This window comes from Elaeis guineensis, chromosome 1, assembly GCF_000442705.2.
Source record: "Elaeis guineensis isolate ETL-2024a chromosome 1, EG11, whole genome shotgun sequence".
Taxonomy (NCBI): domain Eukaryota; kingdom Viridiplantae; phylum Streptophyta; class Magnoliopsida; order Arecales; family Arecaceae; genus Elaeis; species Elaeis guineensis.
The window spans coordinates 152070235-152086204 of NC_025993.2; the positions used below are offsets into that span (position 1 = coordinate 152070235).

The window sequence follows — 15970 nt, forward strand, 5'->3', positions numbered from 1 at the left end:
ACTGCTTGGCAGACAAGTGCTGAATTCAAGTAGTTTCATGTGTTCAACAATTGTAATCATTGAGCGCCTGATTGAAGGGAGATGCGTGCAAGGCACCTTCTTTCGTTTTGGCCGTCAGTGAACCTCTAGTGTGTACACTGTGAAAGCAACAAAGGTTCGGCAAAGAGGGTGGTAATCCTAAAACAGGAACTTTTGCCAAGGGACACCTGCCAAGATATGCTGACAAAATGTGGGACATATTCTTCTTACCACTACTTTTTTTTTTTTGGGTAGAATTCTTACCACTACTTTCAAAGTTCTCAAGGTCCAGATAATGACAGAACTTGCTTGTGACCACCAACTGGCAGCTTACTAAATAAAACCAAATTTTTGAATCAACTAGCCCTTCGCGTATGCTTGCTTATCTGGAAAATTAATGAAAAGAAAAAAAATATTTTCTGAGGATAAGAGAAAAATCAAAGCACATCTGGAAGTTTTATTTTTGTAGTCTTAGCTTCCTATTGCTTAAATAGCCAGATTTTTCACCCCCTAATTCTTCAGTTTTCTGGTATCTTTTCCAACAAAACAAACATAGCTTTTTTGTATGACTGAAGCCTTTAACAAATTTATCACCGAAAGTGGTACAAGTTAGTTGATGGTCCAAAAAAATAATTTTTGGTACCGACGAGATTGTGCATATAATTTTGCTAATCCGGATCTGTTGTGCACCCTTATTTTGCTTTCCATGATTCTCTCAATATTATGCCATATTATGTATATGAACTTTAAATTAAGAATGGCAAGTTAAAACATGTTTTCCTAGAGCTGGCTGGTGCATACAAGTAAAATCTCTATAAGTACAACCAATGTCCTCTTAATGCGCTATTCTTGGATTATATCCATCTTTTCAAACATTTGTACCTCTTCAGAAAAAATATGCACATAGCATGTACTAAAATATTCACAAGGCTAAATATCTAAGCCCAGGTTTCTACCAAAATGATATGATTATTATCTTTCATAAATACTCCCTTTTGATTTGGAAAAATAATGTGAATTACATGCGGGCAATGTTTTCATAGACATCCACCAAATGCTCTTTAGTCGCATGCATTTTGACTGTAGGGCATAAGGAATGTGGTTGTGCATTAACTAAATTCCTTTTATATATTTGTAGTATGTGCCGTTTTTTTTTTTGGTAGTAGTATGTGCCGTTTGAAAGCCATAAAAGCTTCCAGCTCTCTGTCTTGGATTTATGTAGCTTCATATTAAAAGCTTGTAGTAGGTATAAATATGTGAGGGTGAGCTCTTGCATGATAGTAAAACTGCTATAATGTAATTTGGATATTACAAGCTCTGAAACTTATACTGCACGGATGGGAGTCTCGTACGCCATCCTTTTGAGTCATGCAAATACACATGCATGCACCCATGCGGGTGGCTACAAAGTGGTCCAACACTTGATGCATGCACCATAAATCAGTTAGAACTCCATAGTTCTCGGAGGCGTGAAGAGGTGCGTGGTGTCCTAGCGGATCTCATATCCTGTGTACGTCGACAGCACGCCGAGTTGCAAAACCTATATACACGTGCCATAATATGGTCCTCTATCATCCGACGTGGCTCAACCAGCGATCTAACTTCTTGGAAACAATGCCTTGGGTGGTTCTATTTTCGCACACAACTAAATCCCCGATTCAAAAGCCATGGTCATTGATAAACGCATTCTAAAATGGCTTTCTACCCATTAACTTTATACAGTATTTGATTCATAATTAAAATCAAAATTAAAATAAAAATTAAAATAAATTAAATTTAAAAATCAAATAATCAAATCTTGATTTATGAACAAAATCAATATTTTAATAAAAATTTAAATTTTTTAAAAAATTTAAATAAATTATATATATTTCATTCGATTCTGAAATCAAAAACGAAATAATATTCCTCTACAACCAGATTAAAAATCATTCACTTACATTGGGATTTCAAACTCAACTATCTTCAACCAAACATCCCGTGAATCTTACTGGGGCAAAAAAAAAAAAAAAATCCCGTGAATGCTTTCCCTGGCGACTACAAAAGATCTCATTCGAAGCTGATAATTTGTAAAAGGACGTACATGCCCTGATAGTCCGATACCTTATTTAATTACCTAAAAATGTTTATTTATTTAGTGATGACGTGACATTTCCTATAACGTACTCCAGAGGAGGAGAGAGAGAGAGAGCCAGAAAGAAGGAATATAATAATATAATAAAATACAGAAATAAGGGTATTTATATCCTTCCCCGAGTAATAATAGCGTAGGATAGTGTGGCAAGACCCAAACGCCCACCGAGGGCAACAAAGGGTCGAACGTCCTCCTCCGCTCCCCCGGGAGCTCTCGTAGAAACGCCGAGTCCTCCACTCCCTCTTCTTCCCTCCCTTCCTTCTCTTAGAAGAATTCCTACCTATCTAACTCCTCGACCTCGCCTTCTTCTTGATGGGCTTGTTCGATTGTTAATTTCTTTCTGCGGATCTTTTAATTTATTTTGTTTATGTTTTAGTATTTTGTCAATCAATTCGTCGACATCGCTTGGAAGGGTTCGGAAAGGGAAAGAATCTGCTTTAGGTGAGGCAAATTTGCTGTGCCGTTGTGTTATTTGTTGGATTGGGTGAGTTTCTGCATCTAGATTTGAATCCGATGAACTAACGATCCATGCTGGTAGAATTCTTTTCTTTGTTTGCTTTTTTATTTTATTCTTTATTCTTTTGGTTGTGATGATCTGATAGAATTCGATCTGTTGCCGATTTATGTGTTGCATGTTATGTTTTTGATTAGTTTAATTGTATGGAGTGGTTGTAGTTTGTCTGGAAATTTCAATTGAGGGATGGATTTTTATTTGCTTTTAGTTCTTGTGTGTTGGTGATTGCTTAGCTTTTCTTTATTTGATGAATTGCACTTGTACATGTGGGAAAGGTTAACTTTAAGTGAAATTTTCATGTAGACATGGGATTTTAATGTCCTTAAGAGAGGGTGTTGTTTTTTTTTTTTCGTTTTTGTTTTGGAGGGGTGGGGGTGGTTGTGGGGTGTGGTGCTTTACTTGACTGATCGTCTGTTACGTGCCTGTTGTTAATTTGCTTATTTTAAATATGATAATGGGAATGATGATGAGATTGGAAGTGATCTGTATTTGCGGTATGGCTTTCTTGATGTCAGACTGAATTTTCTTGTTCAACTCTTCTTGGTTGATAGCAGCCTAGAAGGCTTTTGTTGGCTTTTACTGGCTAGAAAGTTCGTATCTGGAAGTTTCAGGGTGCATATCTGTTGTTTAAATGCTAAATGCTAGTGGAAATACATGCATGTTCCATTATTGTTTTGTTTGTAGGTGATGAACAGAAAATTGTTGAGACTTAGTTGATGAAGCTGAAGCAAGAAAAGAAATCATAAAATGTTGGAAATAGCAAGGAAGAAATAGTCTGTACATGTCTAGTTTTGTTTACTGTTTTATCTTCAATCAATCAATCCATAAATTTATAAAGAGCTTGGCAAGAAGAAATATTGTCAACTTAGGTGGGTTGGATTGTTATTTTATGATTTGATAGCTTTTGTTGGAAATTGCCCTATTGCAGTGAGTTTGTTTAGCTGAGAACCCATGCTAGGAGGTTTTACCATTCTTTAACAATCCTTCTTTCTTCCCCCATCATCTGATAGATTTGACTTTCTTCCACTAGGCCTTGCATCATATGTTATGGATCTTTTTTGTCAGTTTAGTTGTATGAAGCTTTGTTACGTTAACTTGAAATTCAATATCCTATTACCTTTAAGTTTCGGTGAATTCTTGGTTCTCCTGTTCTTCAGAAGTCATATTTCCATGAGTGAGAAAGATGCTAGTTTGCGGTTGAATTTCTATATAGAGGTGGGTTATTTACATGTAATTTCCTCTACAACCCTTGTTGCAGCTGGGTTATTTACATGTAATTTCCTCTACAACCCTTGTTGCAGCAAATTCCTCCAATCAAGGTGTGCATTTTTCTGAGCCTGGATAACTTTGTGAACCATTTGTCATGTCTTTTCTGGCTTGTCCGATACTAAATCTATGGACAGTTATGACCCCAAGATTTCCAAAGATTTGCAAATTTTGTCAGCTGTTGGGTGTAAGGGGTTGACATATATTCGCAAAGGGTTGGATTTATAGGTACTGTACAGATATCTCAACATTAGGACAAGTCCACTTTGCATGATGTGGTTGGTTTTTATCGTGTTTAAGACAGGCTCATATACATGAGGAGTTCACCACCAAATATTAGCCAAGTATCGTGTTGGCTGGGCTTGTCCAGAACAAGTTCATGTTTGGCAATACTATGGCACAAATTTCCTGTGTAAATGCAAATGCTTTTAGAAAGAAATTGCATTTTCATTCTCATGCCCTTTTCCCTTCATCCATAAGGGATGAAGTGCCAATTGAGGTACTTATCAAATGATGCTGACCTGAAACCGGAAGTTTTGTTTCTTTTTTAAAGGGGATCTTACAGTGACATGGGTTGGGTTGTTCAATTTTTTTTGTTTGACAGGTTTTGTGGCCCCATAATTCTGTACTGGCAAATTTTCTTTATCATTTTTCCTCATCTGATTGGATTTGCTTGCCTTCAGATTTGGACTTGAATGATTTGTCATGGACTTTTATTCAGTTCAATTGTATGGGGATGGTGTTGGATGGGGTTTGAGTTTTCTAATGGATATAGTCCTTGTTGCGTATAGGACCTTAGGCTTTGGTTATGTCTTGGTTGTTTTTGTTTCTTCACAAGTTAAAACTTTCATTTGTAGGAAATGCATTCACTTGTTGATGAAATTCCATAGAGAGATGAAATTCTACTGTGCTCTTATGTAGTTTCTTGGGATTTTCAAACTTTATCAATCATTTATCTGCATCTTTTCTGGCTTTTTGTTGGTGATAGATCTTATGAGAGGAATCATTTTTTGATGATTTTCAAAATATGATAGTAATTAGATGCCGGGTTGATCATAACATGTGACTTTCTGGACACTGGGTTGAATTCCTTGCATGGTATGGTCTTACTGGATTTTGTATGAGTTCGTATACACGACAGGTTCATCCATATTAGCTAGTGAGATACACTTCTTCAGTGTTATTGGCCAGAACAAGATCATATTGGGCAGTACTGCATTATGCATGTACTCTATAAAAGACGAACACTTTAGGAAGCAATTTTGTTTACATGCATATGCTTTTCTCCTTTCATTCATTGGCGACACATGCAGATTGAGACAAATGTGTTAAGACCAAAGCTACTTTCAGGACAGAAGTTGCACAACGGCAAAATTGGCTGGAAGTTTCTGAAGATTTTTTACAAGATAATGCATTAATGTATGTAGGCAGAAACATTTTATTTTCCAAGTGCAGAAGATCTAATTTGAGTCTTAGCGTCAAGGTCTAATCACTTATTATAAGGTGCATTGAGACTCGGAGTGTTCATTGTTCAGTCAGATATTCTTGAGTGAAGCTTTAAGCATAAGGATATGTTGGTTAAAAAGTAGTAGTCAGTTGCTCTGAAGATAAATTGATGAATGTTTGCATTGTAGAAACAATTGAAGGTGGCCTTAAAAAGAAGAATATATGGAACAGTAAAATGGGGGGATTATGGAGAAGCCAAAAGGAGCACTTATAGCTCTTAAACTATGCATGAACTATGTCAAATGCCTCCACAGCATCTCTTGGAATGACATTTTTACAAGCTTGTAATGAGGAATGACCAAACAGAAAATGATTACTAACTGAATGTGAGATGTATTGGAGGATCAAGTTGTACAATACAACTTGGATACTTCTGTAAGGATTGGGTATGGCTATATTTGCAGAGTCCAACTGGTTTGCAGTTCCATACTAGTTCCTAGTGTAAAGCAGAGATAAGTCTTTTTTTCGTTTCTATTCATCATATCAAAACTTCAGCGGAGGAGGTTATTGTTTGTTTCGAGTTATAGCTAAGATTTAATGTTTATATTAGTTAATAAGATCTGAAGTTCTGAACAACAACTTGATAACTCAGCTTTTGGTTTCAGTTTCAGAAAGACAAAATGAACTTCGATGTTGGTGTTTTTGTTCTAGTTTTGGCAGGTTCAGTTATAAAAAATGAAATTCAATATATGACTTATAAAATTATAAAAAACGAGACAAAATAAAAGCAGTCCAGGGGAATAAATTGGGCATCATGTCAAAGTATATTATAGTGTTTAGGACTTTTAGATGTATTTCTTAAGAAGTTTTGTGTTGAACAAATCATTTTTACAGTGCTGTATTGTATCATTGGCTACCTAACATATGCTTACATGAGTGACTTTGAAAGTGAAAATCTGGAATAGCCAAACTCATATTAGGAAAAAACATATTTTCCATTCTAGTCTCTTTAATTTTTATCAAGAGTGCTTCCAAATGTTATCAAAACTTGTTAAATTCTAGTTTGGTAAAAACAAAATGCTTAACAACATTTAAAATGAAAAAAATAATTAGAATAATAACCTATATATGCATAAAAATTGAACCCTAAGTTAAATTCTGCTGGAATTTCAAAATTGATTGCAGTTTCATAATCAGTTTCAGAGTTTTGAACAAAACTCCAAACAATATTTTGAACTTTAATAGGTGCAAAACATTTGAAACTGCCAGAATCAAGGTCTAATATATGTCAAAATGGTTTCTTGATTGATGATATATAAGGTGTTTGGCCTGTGAATTGTGAGGAAGTTTCTATAGTTAATATTGACACATTGAAATCCTTTATAATCACTTCTATTCAATGGGTATATATAGATATTTGTCTAATACTACAATGTATGTCCTTATTCTTCTTATACCAATATGAATATGAATTGGACATTGGTAATATCCATTTGTTAGAATATATGTGGTTATGGATTCGATATGTGCAATAGCCCTTTTTTTAAAGAAAAGTAGGTATGAATTATATAGTTGCAATATCAATTGTTTCTTTGCAAACTACTGATGCAGAATATGTCTTTGTAATATGTTAACTCTAATTTAAACATTTATTAGTAAAATATAAAATTATGGTGTGATAAATCAATATAATCAACTAAAGATGTTAGTCATAAAACTAAACAATCTAAAACTAATATGTAACCAAAGTTGAAACCCAATATAAAATTATGGTGATAGCTCTATCTGTATCTAGAATTCTAGATATTACATATATTTTTATATGATATAGATCTGGAGGAGAAAATTTATTGTCAGGTTATATTGGATCTTGTCTCAGCCTTATAAATCTTAAGTTTTTATTGTGTGTCTTGAGAGAAGGGGCAGCAACAAAAAAGAAAAAGGGGCTACTAGAGTAAGATTTTAAATATATCAACATTCCTTCCTGTTTTTAGGTTCTCTTATTGCTGCCTGTTCCCCTCTTATTGTCATTTTTAGCAGCTTTCTTCATCAAGTGAGGGTGGATGTTAATTGTACTCTTAAAGAAAATCCATCAATCTCTCTAAATCGCTTAGAAAATATTTGTAAGGCAACCATTTCCAGTGATCTTCATGAGTGAAAATTGTTGTCTTGTCTAGAAGCTTCTTCTTTCTCCTTGTATTTTGATTATTTGTGGCTATTTCTTTGTGTTATAAATTTTACTGATGGTGGTATTATGCTGATACATTTACCCTTCATCATTTTTTCTTCCATCATTATTTATTATCTTATTAGAGTAAGGACATGTTTGGTATTGCTTAAAATTAAGTACTTTTGTGATTTTTAAGGCATCTGAGAAAAGTAAGTGTTTGTTAACATTATCTGAACAGTGCTTCCACAAGAAGAATAGTCAAAAAAAAATATATATATATAGGAGAAGCTAGAAAACCTAGCTTTTGGCTTCTCTCTCTCTCTCTCTCTCTCTCTCTCTCTCTTTTAAAAAAAAAGAAGCGACACAAATATGCCCTAACTTTTCTTCCGGAATAGATCTTGCAAGATTTTCATGGATTGAATGTTATTAATTGTATGTATCGGTGCTAGATGGAGTGGAAGTTGTTATGACGAGATGGCTTTTAATTGCTTATGTAACTTATGATATTTACTCAGTTATTTGTTTGGTCAATGTTTCATGCACCCCTAGAGATACTTGAACCATCTTAACCTGTTTAAATTTATATGGCTTTTTTGTGTCAGCCAGTAGTTAATTTTTTGACAAGAATAGAACAAGATTTATGATGGTTTTTCATGTTCACAATTATTGGACATGAAATCTAGCTTGGACTTTTGTTCATTTCTCTTATTCTCTCAAGAAAAGATAGTTTTTGCTTGTGAGGCTGATAACTGATAAGTATCTGAAAGGTTTGGGTTTTATATGAGGATGGATGCAATGATTGCCGAACAGTGCCGAATTGGCTAGTTTGGGGTGGACCAAACTGGACCGGTCGGTTATTGGCATGTTCGGCTAGTTGAAATGAATTATAAAAGGCCATTCCTATTTGACTTTGAAGCCTCAATTGCTTGCTAGCTTTGCTCCCTCTATTCGATGCCTAATCTCATTCGAAGCCATCGGTCAATGATGACAACGTACGATGATGATGATGATGATAGGTGAGTCGCTCTCTTCCTCTCTATTGACCCCCTCTCTCTTGGTCAATTGCCTGATCCGGGGCTCACGAAGCTACCCGTTGACAGTTGAAGCTTCTTGGACTCTCTCTCCGCCCCTCTCCCTCTCTCTCTTCCCCCCTCTCTCTCTCGATCCATGGCCAGATCTAGGGCTCTTGAACCTCCCCATCGATGGTTGAATCTTCTTGGCCTCTCTCTCCCTTGCCCTCTCCCTCTTTCCCCTTTCTCTCCCTTCCTTTCCTTCTCCCTCTCCCACTCCCTCTACCCGTTTTAGCATGCATAAGCATGATACACTACAACATGTACTGTACCAAACTGGCAACCAGCCGATATGGCGTTGGGTACTGGTTTGGCGAACCTTGGATGGCTTTCCTAGTGTGAGATTTACTAAATTATCTTGCATGATGAATTGCACTAGCTGTTATACAGAGTCATTTTTTATTTGCATTGGCTCGAACAAGTTCATTGGGCAATAATATGACATGCCTATGCTGTTTTGAAAGCAGAGCTTTTGTTTTCTGCTTAACGAGTACATCCCTCTACTTGTTCGTCATTGGTGCAATGCACATTTTTTTTCTTTTCTTTTCTTTTTTTTTTTCTTTTTAACAAGGAGAAAAGTAATTTGATGAAACTAAAATAATAATGAAAGACACTTGGTTGCAAAATTGCCAAGAAATTTATATAAATATATATGTAAATTGAACATATGTTGTTATTTTGTACTTTCACCCTGATAAGCATGCTTCTTTCTGCCGTATGAGATTATAATTGAGATGCAAGCACTACAACTTACATCAAGATTTAATTATTGTCACATACCAGCTGGTATGGGGCATGCTGGACTGACCCACCACTATTTATTTTAAAACAATTGCAAAGAAATTTAATCCAAGAACAAGCACCGGTTGCTGAAGTGGGAATGACTTTGAGTCCTCTGTCTCACATCCTTGATAAATGGAAATGAGTGTTTTAATTTAAGATAATGTAAGTAATTATATCCACATGAAAAAAAGAAGTGCATCACATGTCACAGTTAATACAAATGTCCCAAATGTTTTAAGCTAAACTGTGTCACAACTTGCTTGTTCATGCAAATTTCTTGTAGGATGTATATATGATAAACTAAATTACCTTCACACTAAGGTCTATTTTAAATCATTTGGTCAGGTAGACAGTAAAAGTTGATACTTTATTCAGCTAGGACCATGGCTGGAAAAGTTGCTGCCTCTCAAGCAGCTGAGTCGTTTGAATACATGTTGTTTGAGGGAGATCCAGATCATCTCAGAGCTGTTGTATCTACCCCAAAGCAAATTAGCCCATGGATTGATCCTAATGCGCTGAAATTGACACATCGTATAGGCCGAGGCCCTTTTGGTGATGTTTGGATAGCAACTCATCATCATTGTACTGAAGATTATGATCGCTTTCATGAGGTTGCAGTCAAGATGTTATGTCCTATTAAAGATGATCAGCTTCAGCCTTTTTTGGTCAAGTTTGATGAAATGTTCTCCAAGTGCCATGGATTAGAGAGTGTTTGCTTTTTGCATGGAATCTCAATTCAAAGTGGAAGGGTAAGCTGATGGTTACATTTGGGCTTATCTGCATGTCAAACTCTCCAAAAGAGGAATTTTATTTATTAATTTTTCATCAATTGTAGACTTGTAGTATAAAGTCTGGCGTCTTGAACTGACTTTCCAGGTCTGCATTGCAATGAAGTTTTATGAGGGATCAATTGGTGACAAGATGGCTCGTCTTCAAGGTGGAAGGCTTGCACTGGCTGATGTTTTAAGGTGATAACGTGGATTTAACATCATTGCTTCATTCTGAAATGAATTATAAAAGTATGTGGTTGAATTCTTATATGTGCTGTCATCTGTTTTTCCACAGGTATGGTGTTGATTTGGCTCAGGGAATAATGGAACTCCACACAAGAGGAATTCTAATCCTCAACCTTAAGCCCTGTAACTTTCTACTTGATGAACATGACCGTGCAGTCCTAGGAGACTTTGGTATTCCTTCATTATTGCTTGGACTTTCATTGCCAAGTTCAGATTTAGTGCAGAGGCTTGGGACACCAAACTACATGGCTCCTGAACAATGGCAACCAAACATTAGGGGTCCAATTTCTTTTGAAACAGATTCATGGGGATTTGGATGCAGTATCGTGGAGATGTTGAGTGGTATTCAACCTTGGCGTGGGAAGTCATCTGATGAAATCTATCACTTGGTTGTGATAAAGAAAGAAAAACCAGAAATTCCAAGTGGCTTACCATCTCAATTGGAAAATGTTCTGTATGGATGCTTTGAGTATGACCTTCGAAATCGCCCTCTAATGTCAGACATTTTACATGTGTTTAGAAGGTAAGCTTTAAACCTACTTCCTATTTGACATCTTTGGTTTAGCAAAGGAATTTTCCGTGCAATGTTTAAGATTCTACCAGTAGTGTTGTCCAAGCTTCGTTAATGAATAAAGATGCAGGCATTGAAACTTTGAAACTAATATTTTTCCTGGTTTACTGAGAGTTGATTAGAGTAAATACCAGTTATATCACTTGATTCACTTCTATAAATCTTTCTTCACATTAATTTCAATTATCAATTTATTTACAAGTTGTGGATTGTCAGATGGAGGTCACGGCATTTTTCATCACATTCATGTGGTGTTAATCAGAGTGTGTAAAAAGCATTGCATATATCTGGGAGCTGAGTCATTTTTCCTTATTCTGCTGTTTTAAATAAATGGCACATTTTCAATTAGTTGTTAAAGCTCAATTATGTAGATAGCCCATAGCCATTTTTATTTTTTGCAGTTTGCGATTTAGTAGAATTTGCTTTTAGGTGGATTTATTTTGATTTTGGATAATTGCAACCTTTAACAGGAGTCTTTCATTCTTTCTAGGATTTTTTAGAAAGTATTTACATGGATGAAAGAATTTTTATCAAAAGAGATAGTTATTGTTATTATTATTATTATTATTCTTAAAGCAACATAGCTCAAGTTTACAAGAAAAGCAGGCCCATGTCATCTAGGTGGTTTATCTCTGACTGATGTTAACCGTGTTTATGAAATAGATGAGTTAACATTTTAACAGGCTTAAGAGGAAATTTAACATAATCCTTGACAGACAGATGAGTCAGCAGGTGTGTATATGGGACTTGAAAGGAAATTTAAATTTATTATTATGAAGAAGGATGTTGTTTCAGCTAAGGCTGCAAACTGGTCGTTTGGATCAGGGGTGGCACAACCCAAATCTGGTCCATATTTGAATTGGATCAAAAATTTGAATCCAAACTTAATCCATTTCCGTTCAGGTTAGAACAGATTGCGTGTAATATTGATTTATCTCCATCGATTATTTTTTTCCAGATCAAATTGGGTCAAAAGAAATCAAAATACAAACCATAATAAATATATTATCTAACTATATCATAAACATATTATGCAATTAAATAATAGTATATAACGCTATACAGTTGTAATGTACAACAACATTTCTTGACTAACTATGTTACAACAAGAAAACTATTTTTTTTTTATATTTAAGGAGGGTCTTTGAGTGTATATTTGAGTTCGGTTTGGGTTGTTTGAGGTTCAGATTACGCATATAGTGATCCAAATCCAATCCATATTCAAAATGGATCATGCTTCTAAATCCCAGCCTAATCCAAGTAACTCTGTTTCAGATAGTGCTGGATTAGTTTCAGATAGGTTCTAGATCAGCAGTTTTATCCAATCCACTTGCAGCCTTAGTGTCAGCTTCCTACTATGATAGTTTGGCAAGGGAAGATTTGTAAGATGAGAAATCCGTATTAAGATGGTATGTCCATGGAACAATTATTGGATGAGGAAACTTTTCTAGACAACTATGACCGGATATATCTATGAGACTAAGCATGAACTGGGTGTTGATGTGAAGAGATGACAATGCAGCAGCACATGGGCTGGAGAGTACAGATTTCCTCTGTACCCTCAACTAGAGTTTGTTGCTTGTGAAGATTCCTGACAAGAATAGAAGATGCCAAGGATCAATGAACTTAAATTTCAAAAAGTAAATTGTGAGAGTGAAAACTTTTATATGACTATCTGGAAAACAGTAGATGATGAGAGATGGGATGATGAAATTTAGATGTTAGATGTTCAAGTCTGCGATGATATAGCCAGAGCACTTTCATTTTGTCCTGATTCAATAATAAATCAAATAAGTTTATCGTGTCATTCATGATGTGTGATATCCAGTAGCTGATTGACAACCTATGCATCACTGAGTTAATATGGGAATAGACATGCCCACAATGAGCACGGTTGAATGCGGAGAATCAGTTTTCTGGCAGTCATACAAGGCAGTTGTGTGATTATCACAAAGACTACCATACTGTTGAGCTGTTATCTGTGCATGTGTTCTTATGGGATTAGCTGAAATTATGTGTAGATTCTCTTTGATCGTGAGAATTCAACTACATAAAAAGATAGAAGAAAAAATGACATTTGAAGGCCCAGGGTTCAAAATCTTACGTGTTGCTTAAAATGAAAAAAGGAAAAGAAAAGTGATATTTGAAATTGACCCTTCAGGTAAATGCTAATATATGGATTGACCTCCAGCAATTCCAGTTTAGCCCAGGATTATCTTGGACATATTGTCAGTCTAAAATATTTTAGAAAGGAGATTGCTGTTGCTGAATTGTCTGGTGTTTAGTATAGAAGAATTAGCATGAATTTCTTTTGGAGCAAAAAGAGGATGGTGTGAAAAGATGGAGAGGAGGTATCTGTCTTGTTATTTATTGGATGTTAGTTCATAGCTGCTTGACCTGAAGCAAGATTTTGCTTGATTGATGGAGGTCCGTGTCTTACAGTTCTGTAGTTCGCTCTCATCTGCAACCAGCAAGCCTTGAGCTCATGGGTGGCAGCCTGCTGGTCTGCTATGGTTGCTATATACTTTTGTTGCCAGAATGTTGGATTTAAGGTTTGGATATAAGCCAGGTAATAGGTTGATGAACTTAGGGTTCCAAGCTTTTTCCCTTAGGCATCTCTCATATAAGGGTTTTAGTTATGAAAATATAGTTAACACTAATGAACATGTGCTAAATTTAACTATCTACAAATTGTGTAAAACTATGCCACACAAGCCATTTTGATGCTGCATCATATGATAAAGGACATTTTCATTTGAATATAATCTGTTGTAATGAGGAAACTGTTTCTTGTTTATGGCACGTAGCAGGGTTTCCAGCCTTCCATTTCTTTTTTTTTTTTTTTTTTGTAATTGATTTTTCAATCTTGTAGAATGATCCAACTAATTTGGCATGATTACCATGTGCAATATAGTATGACTGCCAGAGGCATATTAATGATTTTGGTCGGAACCAAGGACTATATTTTAGAGCCTTGTTTCATTTTCATAGCTAATCGGTCAGACATTATCTGAGTACTAGACCATTTTCTCCTAGAGCTCTGGTTTGATTGATGTCAGTGTTAAATAGGGAACTTGTTCTTCTGAACTTGAACTAATATAGAAAATTGCATTTCCTTGAAAAACTAAAGAATCACTCATGCTCTGATATTCTTCGTTCGATGCTTTACCTTTGAAACAGTAGATTTGCTCCTATTTTGTTCTTTCAGTTGCAAGGATGTGGTTTCCAGTGAAAGTAGCTGGAATAATTCTGGAAGTCAGGTAGCAGACAAATCGTACCATGTTGGTTACACCGACTGGTCCCTTCTAAAGGACCACATTTTAGTGGGTGATACTGTGTGCTCTAGAAAGCCTAGAAACTCTTGCAGGTTAGAAAGCATGGAGATCCCAGAGGGAACTGTGGTTGGCATGGAGAACAGTGGAGACCATGATGGCTTTGTGCTTGTTAGGGTCCACGGGTTTCATGATCCTGTGAGGGTGCACTCCTCTACTGTGAAGAGGGTGACCTATGGTTTTGCTGCTGGCGACTGGGTACGGTTGAAGGAAGACAAGAGGCAGTCTCCAGTCGGCATCCTTCATAGCATTGAGCGAGATGGAACTGTAACTGTTGGTTTTATTGGGATGGAAACTCTTTGGAAGGGGAATTATTCAGAGATTCAGATGGCAGAGTCTTACTGTGTTGGTCAGTTCTTAAGGCTGAAAGCTACTGTGTCTAATCCCAGGTTTGAGTGGCCACGTAAGAGAGGCGGTGAATGGGCCACGGGCAGAATTTCACAGGTTCTTCCAAATGGGTGCCTTGTGGTCAGATTTCCTGGCAGACTTAGTTTTGGGGAAGCTTCCAGCTTTCTTGCAGATCCTTCAGAGGTGGAGGTCGTGAGTTTCAATACATGCGAAGGGGTGGTTAAGAAATATCAACACCTCGAGGACTTCCATTGGGCGGTGAGGCCATTGCTTATTGCTTTGGGTTTGTTTACAGCGCTGAAACTGGGATTCTTTGTTGGCAAGAGTATGGGGAGATCAAGGAGGAAGAGAGGCGTTGGCATCTCAGGGCAAGGAGAAGGGCCACAGCAGGATGGACCGAGTGGTAGTAATGCTGCATGGCTACCCCCATCGGTGGCAAATATCCTCTTTAAAGAAGGTGTTGCTCCAGCAAGATAAGTATCCAAATTCAATGAACTTAAAACTGTGGATATGCTGTTTGTAGTTTCTAAACGAAATCATGGTTGTATAGACCCTAAAACCCTAACTGCTTGTTTGTATATATATATTTCTTTTGTTTGGGTTCCAATCATGATTCTGTACCAAAGAATCCTTCTCCAGTGTCTTCCGAATTAGGTTGCTTTCTCAGCCTCCCCCTCCCATCCAAAAAAAAAAAGTGATTAAAAAAGGATGAAAAAAATGAAAGAGCTTTAATTCAATAAGATGTATGCTATTAGCAATCTTCTGTAAATGAATGTCTGGCGCTTTATGTGAATATTTACTAGTGACCCTAATTTCTTAATGAGGTGGTCTCGTAATTATTACCAATTGATTTTTTTTTGAGAATATTGGTTAAGCACTACAAAGCCTGGAAATTTTTTAGGTAACCCTAAAAAAGCACTAAATTAATTCGAAATATTTTTTTATTAAAATGTTTATTTATAATAATATTTTTAATATCTCAAAAATTTCCTTCACCGGGGATGAATTTGATATTCACTCGTTTAAGGAGTAATTTTATCTAAATAATATTAATTTTAAAAAATTATAAAAATAATATTTTTTATAAAATATTTATCAAAATACTATCTAAAATAAAGTCGATCATAGGATGATTTTATGTGCTGATTCACCACAACTCATACCACATGGATGGCTGAGTCAGCAGCGTAGAGTCATTCTATAACTCTATAAGTTGCTCTATGATAAAGCGATTCTATGATAGAGCGATTTTGACCGCAGACTTGCATCGAGAGATCATTGACTCTCCAACCATTGGGGAGG

At 36.0% G+C, this 15970-nt stretch overlaps 1 protein-coding gene across 4 annotated transcripts; it reads left to right on the plus strand.

Annotated features, from left to right (window-relative positions):
- The first annotated feature begins 2280 nt into the window (after positions 1-2280).
- On the plus strand, positions 2281-15275 carry LOC105033457 (protein KINASE OF THE OUTER CHLOROPLAST MEMBRANE 1). Of its 4 annotated transcripts, none has more exons than XM_010908286.4 (5): positions 2281-2636; positions 9747-10150; positions 10278-10369; positions 10467-10940; positions 14197-15275. In XM_010908286.4, exons 2-5 carry the CDS (start codon positions 9785-9787, stop codon positions 15143-15145), a joined length of 1881 nt encoding a protein of 626 aa, XP_010906588.1. In that variant the 5' UTR covers positions 2281-2636; positions 9747-9784; the 3' UTR covers positions 15146-15275. The 4 variants fall into 4 exon arrangements, with proteins under 4 accessions (XP_010906588.1, XP_010906590.1, XP_010906589.1 ...); XM_010908288.4 differs by having other exon boundaries at positions 9751-10150; XM_010908287.4 differs by having other exon boundaries at positions 2281-2593.
- Positions 15276-15970: the final 695 nt, after the last annotated feature.

Bases quoted from the DNA above. Each gene is read 5' to 3' on its own strand.
- LOC105033457 (XM_010908286.4), top strand. From the start codon at position 9,785: ATGGCTGGAAAAGTTGCTGCCTCTCAAGCAGCTGAGTCGTTTGAATAC. The intron at 10,151-10,277 runs GTAAGCTGATGG...CTGACTTTCCAG, and splicing joins TCTCAATTCAAAGTGGAAGG to GTCTGCATTGCAATGAAGTT. The intron at 10,370-10,466 runs GTGATAACGTGG...GTTTTTCCACAG, and splicing joins GCACTGGCTGATGTTTTAAG to GTATGGTGTTGATTTGGCTC.